This window comes from Corylus avellana, chromosome 6, assembly GCF_965113065.1.
Source record: "Corylus avellana chromosome 6, dhCorAvel1.hap1.2, whole genome shotgun sequence".
NCBI lineage: Eukaryota > Viridiplantae > Streptophyta > Magnoliopsida > Fagales > Betulaceae > Corylus > Corylus avellana.
This window is the reverse complement of record NC_142495.1, coordinates 5,501,923-5,511,351: the sequence shown is the minus strand read 5'-3', so window position 1 is coordinate 5,511,351 and position 9,429 is coordinate 5,501,923. Positions and strand designations below refer to the sequence as shown.

Genomic DNA, 9,429 nt, shown 5'->3' with positions numbered 1-9,429 from the left:
CTCAGAAAAACCCATTCGTCTCTTTGGAAATCATTTCTTTGACTTGTCAAATGTTATGATCAGTGAAATTTATTTTCTTGGAAGTAGATGGCATCATCTTTTGAAGGCTGCTCTGTCACCAGCCTTAGACTATCCAAGATCATCACCCCTCATCCATTGAAAAAGAAAAAAAAGAAAAAAAAGAAAAAACAGAAGAATCAAACGGCTTGTAAGGAAACAAGCACTCAAAATGGCCTTATAACTCTTCCACAAGCAAACCAGGCTTTATGCTCACTTGCTCAAACAAGGTAAACATATACTCTGTACAGGAAAATACGAAGCTCATCACTCTGTTAGTTTTAGCTTGAGGGGGGAAGCTGGCATGCATTGGTATTCTCCAATCTAGCAAACATTAATCCAGCTCTTCAATTTGACTCTCTAGCTTCTGCACTAGGAAAGCCCACACATGAACTTCTAGGATTGGATCAAAACACAAGTTGGGGCCAGTTGATGTGAAAGTTGAACCAGAAGTAGGTTCAACGAGCTTGCCCCCTTTCACAGATGCAATCTTGTAGCATCAATTGTCAACCTGATTCAGTGGTCTTGAAACTTCAGAATATTTCTTATAAACAAAATAATAAAACGAACATAAAAAGAGAAAAATCAGACCTTTTAGTCAAAGTACTTCGAATGCAACTTATTCATTCAACTTGACCCATTTGGAAGGATGGATCCATGGTTGTAGGCTTCTCTGACCTTCTCATCCATGCTAACACTTCCAGAACAATGACGGCAACAAGAACCACACCGAGAAGAAATCCGTAGCCTATCTTCCAATCATTTCCTGCACCTCCAATTTGGATCCCCAACACTATGTTCAGAGCTCCAAAGAAGAGGGCAATCCTTCCCATCCAATGGTGGTACCAGTTCCAGAACTTGCGAATCTTAGCATCTTTGTTAGGCCGTAGAAAGAATGCCAGAATCTGAAGAATACTGAGTACAAGAACAAAGATTCCGATGCCTCTATGCGTCGGAAAATTGGCGTTTATTATATTATAAAGCTGCCGTCCAAGGATCACGGCACCAAGCCCGATGACAAACCCCACGATTTGAATAACTGAATGGAGATAATACCACAGGGGGTCCTTGTGCTTGAAGTATCTTGGGACAATTGCGCCGATAGGAAGGATCAGACCCCACCCGATTATGCCCAATATCCCATGGTTCTTCTTCATCTTGCCAAAATCGGTGGATTCAACGGACACAGAACCTGTGAAAGTGAAAGACTAATATCAGTCTGCGTTCTGCACTGGAAAAAGAATCCATGGGTGTCATTGGTTGCAGAGGAACTTAAAAGTCACTTGAGGGTGACAATTTGTGTTCGAGTGTCGGGTTCGGGTTGCATCGAGGTATGGATATAAGATTTTATAGGTCAATCCTAACCTGACCCATTTAATTAAACAGGTCAGATCTTTTACTCTATCTTACTAATTTCATGTTGGGTTCATGTGAGTTCACGGGTTATGTCCAAAATTGCTAATCCTAAATATTGTGTGTCGAGTTTGAGTCATGTCGAGATATAAGTATAAGACTATATAGATCAATCATAACTCGAATCATTTAATTAAACGGGTAAGATCTTAACAAAAATGGCCAACCCTACTCGAGATTACAAGAACATTTAAAGAGCATAGGACCTTGCCAAGTGAAAAAGCGAAAGGAAAAATAGTGATATTAATGAAGAAGGACCTGCAGAGAAGTCGAACGTGACAGTTGTCTTGTCCTCATGCTTAGGTAGATGGCCAGTGTGCTTTGGATATGCGTTTCCAAAAGCCAAAATAATCGGCTGGCGAGCCAGGTGAGTTTGAAATTTCAACTGAAATGCCAAGTAAATTGTGGCCCCATGAATCACAACAGAAGCAGGAACACCGGTGAGCGGCAACTCTCCTTTGTCTGGTATCACTTGCCACTCCTTGGAACCTTGCAAAAAGTATTGCTTGACTCTTGCACGACCTTTTCTGTTAAGCCATCCCACCATGGCACTGGAACCAACCATCATTCCATCTTTCGAAAATCCCATTCCCACCCACCCAGTGGTGTATACAGCTGATAATATAATGTTCACAACATGATCTTCACTCTGCGAGTACTGCAACCAAAGGATGTCATTATATTAATAAGGTGTGATTGTTTATGAATGGGACAAGTTTGCTAACAAAAAGGAAGAATTCACGTATTGCTTGCAGCATTTGTTATTAATTTATACAATGAATACAGGATCAGCAACCCATGCAGGAAGAAAAAAGTAAATGAAGGGCTGCATCAAATCTCTAACTATATATGTTGATCATGAACAAACACTAAATAATAAAAGGAGATTCGAAATTAGGGCAAAATGATCAAAGTTAATTACCCTCAAGATAAAAGTATTCCAAACGGGCTTGCAGACGACACCAGAGAGATTGGCATATGGTGGAGGCAGGAAGGTCCTCAAGTCTGTATCACATAGCTCCCATACTTCACTACCAACACCACCCACGTTACCACTATCATCGGCCAGTACTGCAGGAAGCTTGGGTTCCAAGGCAAGAATCAAAACACAGAACCCAATAAAGAATCTAAAATTTGCCATTTCAATTCAGAGAAGTGATATTGTTTGTTGATTTGAGAGCCAAGGTTTGTGAGAATTAGCAGTTAGTAGAACAAGAAGTGGGAATGGTGAATGTGAAGGCATGTTGGGTGGCGGTTGAGAGGTCCAGATCCCTTGGATTTGAAGGTAGGGATGTGGTTGGTGGTGAATGGTGATGGTTGGTATGTACTCCACACTAATCATCATTCCCGCCATTTCTTGCAAAGTCCGCATCCCAACACCATCTCTCTCTCTCTCTCTCTCTCTCTCTCTCTAGATCTCGATCTCGACTGCTTTTAAACTTTCCGTTGCAAACTTTTTTTTTTTACATATCTGAATTGTTTTGAATTGGAAATTCACCCTTTTTGTAATCAAGTGGTGTTTTTGTGCTTTGTAAAGACACTTGGAGATGTGGGTATTTTGCAGTGCTTTTTTTTTTTTTTTGGTTTTTTTCAAAGCAAAAAAGCTGGAGGGGTAATCAGATTAACTATTTTATTTGGGTGTGACCATAATAACACTTATTTTATGAGGGCCAATGACTGAGAGATCTTGACGGTGAGAACTGTATGCACCCCATTAAGCTTAGTTGAGTTATAGCCTAATCTAGCCTGATCAGAATATCAGTGAGATTCAAAATGGTTTGCATTTTATGTTAATTGATTTACTTGTAAGTGTATTTTTACCTAATTGTTTTAAAGACAAATTTGAAGAATGAAGTTTTAATTGCCATCGTAACAGTTGGACCTCAAGTAAAGAAGACAAAGGTAAACCTCCATAACAGTTGCCATTTACAAATTATGTCCTTACACGTACAAATTAAGCGGTCAACACTTTACGATTCCCGAAAGCGTGTGCAAGGACAAAACAACATAATGCTTGTCAATTGCAAAATATGTTTGGCAATTTTTGACAAGATTCGTGAACACGATATAAATTTTATACGAAATTAAATAGTTAGAATTGAAGAGTCTAACCTGTTTAATTAAATATATTGAGTTATGGTTGACCTATATAGTCTTATAATGCTTGTCAATTTCAAAATATGTTTGACAATTTTTGACAAGACTCGTGAATACGATACAAATTTTATACGAAATTAAATGGTTAGAATTGAAGAGTCTAACCTGTTTAATTAAATATATTGAGTTATGGTTGACCTATATAGTCTTATAATGCTTGTCAATTGCAAAATATGTTTGGCAATTTTTGACAAGACTCGTGAACACGATACAAATTTTATACGAAATTAAATGGTTAGAATTGAAGAGTCTAACCTGTTTAATTAAATATATTGAGTTATGGTTAACTTATATAGTCTTATACATATTCCTCGACCTCATCTGAGACACGAAATAATGACTCAATTTTTTACGTGACCTACGAACCACACAAACCCAATACAAATTAGAGGGTTAAAGTTGAGGGGTTTGACTTATTTAGTTAAATGTGTTGGGTTAAGGTTGATATATATAGTCTTATACCTATACCTCAACACGACCTAAACCTAACACGCGAATACGAATTGCCACCTCTAACTCCACGCCGATAATCTATACCTATAAAGCAAGTCCATAACCAACACATTTAAAACACAATATCCATAACCAACACCTACTAACTTAAATGAACATGTCCATTCACTTAACAAAATATGATCAATAATTGCAAACTTTACATCTAATAAAGAGTTGCAAAATGTACACATACATAAAATCCCACCATACACTAAGTTACACAAAATTCCATAGGTGCAACATTACATATACACAAAACCAACACCTGATCAAGAGTTGGAGACTTTAAAACATAACAAAACATCAAAGTTGGTTTAGTCCAAAACCAACACATCAACCACCAAGTTACACAAAATTTCTAGGGTTTATGATAGGCCCTTAAATAGGGGCTCTTTCGCGTGTTTGTACTAAAAAGTTTTAAGTCCAAAAACATGCAGGTTGTCTTCGATCAATCGTTGTATGCCACGTTGCACCGTTCGATTGATCAAAAGCAACAATCGTTCCATGCAATATTGCACCGTTTGATCGTTTTTCAAATTATTCATTTCTTTTAGGTAAACCCTGAAAGGCAATTGTTTATCAAAACTTTATTTTAACATAGTTCAACACGTCCCTCTAAACGCCTCAAAACTAATTAGTTGAGCATTTACAGAAATAAGGTTCAAAATTTGCACATGAAGTAATACACATTTGTATAATTTAGGATAATAATACCAATTTAACAACTCTTTTTTTCAACCATTACTTAGCCCCACGCAATCCACATGTTCTTGACTAGTTTCAAATTAAAATATTAAATTTATTTCGAAAATCACGTGCAATGATATTTGATGTGATACAAGGCTATAACTAATAGTGCATGTTTACTACATGCATATGCATCGTCTCTTTCTCATCCGGTAGAGAAAATACTTGTTCAAATTTGCTTAAGTTTTCTTGTTGCAGTTGTAACGGTTTTCGGGTAATCTTCCACCTTCTCTGTACTCATCAACGTACCTGCCATATTAAAAATGTTGTTAAAAATCTTATAGTAATATCTGAAACAAATATACATTTATAGTCTCAATGCCATCCTTAATTTGTATTTGCTCATGTTGGTTAAGGAGCCCAACATTCTTTGATTATAAGGATTGCTTGTCGTTTCTAATTAATGGGATCAGTAAAATACCGACTACATATATATATTTACCGACATTTGGGAAAAGGTTTAATTAATTTGTAAATGTCAAATGTTCGAACAAACAAATTATTCTTTCATTCCAATTTACATGTCTTGGTAATTTATAAATACTAATATAATTATGAATTAGCTAAAACATTTTAAAAAAATTCACGAACCTCTAAAATACACATATTTAGGGATATTATTAATTACCAGAAAAAGTAGTGGCGACATCTGAGTGAGTTTCCTTGCATCGTTTCCACATCTCTCGAACACAGGGAAGGTAATTACGACCTAAGTAGCACACAAAAAGAGTGCCTGCAAAGCAAGCTCTTCTTAGCACTTTCAAAGTGGGATATTGCGTGGCATCAAGGGGAAGGAGGGAAGGTGGAGGTGATGTGATCGAGGGGTGAGAAAGAGGGAGGAAGAGATTCTTCTTCAGCTTTTGCTAGAGTAACAGCACTTATCATCATCAACATCACCATCATTCCCACAACCCTACTCCTCATCATTTTTCTTTTTTCTTTTTTCTTTTATCAGCTAATTCTACCTTCTTCCTTGAAAATAATTTTTCCTAATTCTATATATAGGACTAGGGCTAGGGCTAGGGAACATATATATATACTGCCTCCTATAAATGCATGAAGGTCATGTGTCATAAGGAGATTTAAACAACAAACCTAACCAATAATATGCAATAAATAAACATGTTAATAATTAAGAGTTTAATTCGATTTTTGTGTGTGTGTGTGTGTGTGTCTTCGTATGCATTAAATGTCACTTCTTAGTTTATATTTTGTAATTGTTTAATCGAGTAATTTTAAAAATTCTTCTTGTGTCACTATAAAAATAAGGTGGTTTTTAAAATTACAATTTGATCAAAATTTAATAGTGATCAATCACAAGTTTAGCCGGGATGGAAGAAGGGGGTCGCCCATATAGGCTATGAGCCTATATGGGCCACCCCCCAACTCATAAGGGAAAAAAAAAAAAAAATTGAAGATAAAAAATAATTTATAACTTAATTTTTTTTTTTTTTTTTTTGGCATATCGGTCCCTAACAACACAATTTATTGGCCCTTGGCCTCTGCCCATACTAAATTCTGCCCCCGTCCATGCTTAGTAATAATTTTAAGAATCACATCATTCTTAAAGGAATACAAGAGAGACTTATAAATTATTACACTACATGCATAGTTGTTTACTCATACGATCATAAAAAAACAGTTGATCATCTACATTTTTCGACCTAATAGATTATTAACTAACAATATTTATGAAACCAAATTTTTACTTCCATTTCACTAAAAGAACCATATATTCTTTTATGTACCCTTTAAACGGGTTCTTCATTATCTAAATGTATCAATTAAATCATTTTTTAGATAACAATATCGCCATTCGGTATTAAATATAAATTACAAACTTACAAGTAAAGTTGGCCTTTGACAAAAGTCACTGATGCTCTTGTGAAATGTCACGACCCTAAATGTTAAGAATAATATTCGATAAATATGTTAAGAGTTTAGATATAAGTTTTTCTTTTTGTCTTCGTGCACATTAAAGGTCACTTCTTAATTTGTTCGTATTTTATAAAGTTAAATTGCAACACCTAGCTAGTGGATTCTTGACATTACCAATCCCCTAATTTAATATTTCTTGACTTTTGGCATAGAGTGCATATAATATATATGACACCGAATGTTTTTCATTTCACTGAAAAACCATATATTCTTTCATGTACTCTTTAAATAGGTTCTTTAGTTATCCAAAAGGAGTCATTTAAATCGTGTTTTAAATAATAATATCATCAATCTATATTAAGAATATATAAATTAACAAAATATATATATATTAAAAAACTTACACGTAAAGTTGGCCTTAGACAAAAGTCACTAAGCAACTATATTACTTATGATTACACAAATTAGGTTACATAATCTTTTATTTTTGACTAATTAGTATTTATGGAAAAACTTTATTTTATAAAATTTGGATAAACAACGATACACACTGATTTACATAATTTTTTGTTGTTGGTGAAAAAATGGAACAATTTTTCAATTGGAACAATGTTCCTCATAAACTACCAAAAAATTGACAATGTCCCTTCCCAATGTCAATAAAAAGACAAAAATGACCATAAATTTTCCAAATAAGGTAAAAAAACACTCTAACAAATTCAAAAAATAAAAAATAAAAATTCACACCCTGGTTTTTATCTTTTTTTTTTTTTAAAGAAAATTAGTTTTTTTAATTAATTCATTTATTTTAGCATGGGTATTTTAGTCATTTGGGGAGAGGGAGCATTGACAATTTTCGGTAGTTTGAGAAGACATTGTCTTAACTGAAAGTTTGAGAGATACACTTTCAATTGGAGTGATAGTAGTACTTTGAGGTGATTATGTGGATTTTTCTATTGGAGTGATAGTACTTTGAGGTACTGATTTTTCTTCTCACACGTTAATTCATATTTAATCTTTCTTTCCTTCAAAAAAAAAATTTAATCTTTCTTGACTTACTGGCGAAGAGTGCGTATATTATGATACCATTTTTTTTTTTTTTTTTTTCATTTTGCTAAAACACCATATATATTCTTTTTTGTACCCTCTAAAACTTTTTTATTTTTTATTTTTTATTTTTGAATTGATCTTCCAATTTTCATTAATAAAAAAACTACCGTAGAGTGCTAACTAACATTTAGTTAGTTGTTGGGAGTTTTCTGTGTCATTAATTTTTTAAACTTTGAAGGTAAAAGCACCAAAGTGGTAATTAATACATAGGGAGATGGGGCGGTGTTAAGGGTTACATCGCATCATGTTATTGGGACTATACAAGTGCAAATGATGATACTTAGGAGTTAGGAGGGATCAAGTATATTTTCTCTTAGTGAAATTTTCTTGGCTATTTCTGATTTGGGTTTGAATAAGGCCCCTGGTCCTGATGGTATGACAGGGTTGTTTTATAAGACTTATTGGCCCATTGTGAAAGTTAGTGTAGTGGATTCAGTTCAATTTTTTTTTAGGGGTGGTTTTTTGCTTAAAGAGTTCAACCATACTAATATAGCTCTCATCCCCAAGATTGATAATCCTTCTTTGGTGCATCATTTTAGGCCTATTAGTCTTACTAATTTCAATTATAAGATTATCTCCAAGATTCTTTCTAATAGGTTTAAACCTATCTTGCACAAGATTATTTCTCCTGTTCAATCAGCTTTCCTTAAAGGTAGGTCTATTAATGATAATACCATTCTAGCTCATGAGTTATTTCATACCATGAAGCAAAAGAAGGGAAATGGTGGTTTAATGGCCTTGAAGCTTGATATGGAGAAAGCCTTTGATTCTATGGAATGGGAGTTTCTGTTAAAAATTCTTAAGCTTTTGGGGTTTCATCCTATTTGGATTCAATGGATTAGGCAATGTATTACTACCTCATCTTTCTCTATTCTTCTTGATGGTGCTCCTTTTGGCAAGTTTTTACCTTCTCGTGGTTTAAGGCAGGAGATCCTCTATCTCCTTTCTTGTTTATTTTGGGTTCTGAAATTTTGTCTAGGCTAATTGTCAGAGAAGAAAACTTGGGGCTTCTTCAGGGTATTAAAATGGCAAGGATGTGCCCTCCTATCACTCACCTTTTGTTTGCTGATGATGTGATTATTTTTTCTAGGGCTAAGGCAAGTGAAGCTGGGGTGATTTTAAAGTGTCTTAACACTTATTCTTCTTGGTCAGGGCAGAATATTAATTTGTCCAAATCTGCCATTTTCTTTAGCAGAAATTGTAGCCCTACCATTAAAGATGCTGTCAATGGGATTCTTCACTTGGCCAGGCTGCCTTCTAGGGCCAAGTATTTAGGCATTCCGCTTTTAATGCATAGGAGGAAGAAGGATTCCTTTATTGAGCTTAAAGATCGTATTCTTGCTAGAATTTCAGGTTGGAAGGCCAAGCTCTTATCTCAGGCTGCAAGAACCACCTTGGTGAAATCTGTGGTAAACGCTATTCCAACCTATCTTATGTCCTTGTTTCTTCTTCTTAAGTCTTTATGTGTTTCTATAAATTCCAATATTAGAAAGTTTTGGTGGGGATATCCACAGGACAAGAAGCATTGCTTATCTCTTCTTTCTTGGGATAATATTTGTAAACCGAAGTCCT

At 34.8% G+C, this 9,429-nt stretch overlaps 1 protein-coding gene across 1 annotated transcript; it reads right to left on the bottom strand.

Annotated features, from left to right (window-relative positions):
- Nucleotides 1–51: 51 nt before the first annotated feature.
- LOC132188607 (Cytochrome b561/ferric reductase transmembrane with DOMON related domain-containing protein) lies at nt 52–2,697 on the bottom strand. The gene is made up of 4 exons (XM_059603118.2): nt 2,393–2,697; nt 1,729–2,128; nt 649–1,249; nt 52–568 (listed from the first exon to the last, which is right to left on the bottom strand). The coding sequence occupies exons 1-3, from the start codon at nt 2,609–2,611 to the stop codon at nt 681–683; spliced, it is 1,188 nt and encodes a 395-aa protein (XP_059459101.1). The 5' UTR covers nt 2,612–2,697; the 3' UTR covers nt 52–568; nt 649–680.
- Between the last annotated feature and the right edge of the window lie 6,732 nt (nt 2,698–9,429).

Bases quoted from the DNA above. Each gene is read 5' to 3' on its own strand.
- LOC132188607 (XM_059603118.2), bottom strand. From the start codon at position 2,611: ATGGCAAATTTTAGATTCTTTATTGGGTTCTGTGTTTTGATTCTTGCC. The intron at 2,129-2,392 runs GTAATTAACTTT...CTTTGGTTGCAG, and splicing joins GGAATACTTTTATCTTGAGG to TACTCGCAGAGTGAAGATCA. The intron at 1,250-1,728 runs GTCCTTCTTCAT...TCACTTTCACAG, and splicing joins CACGTTCGACTTCTCTGCAG to GTTCTGTGTCCGTTGAATCC.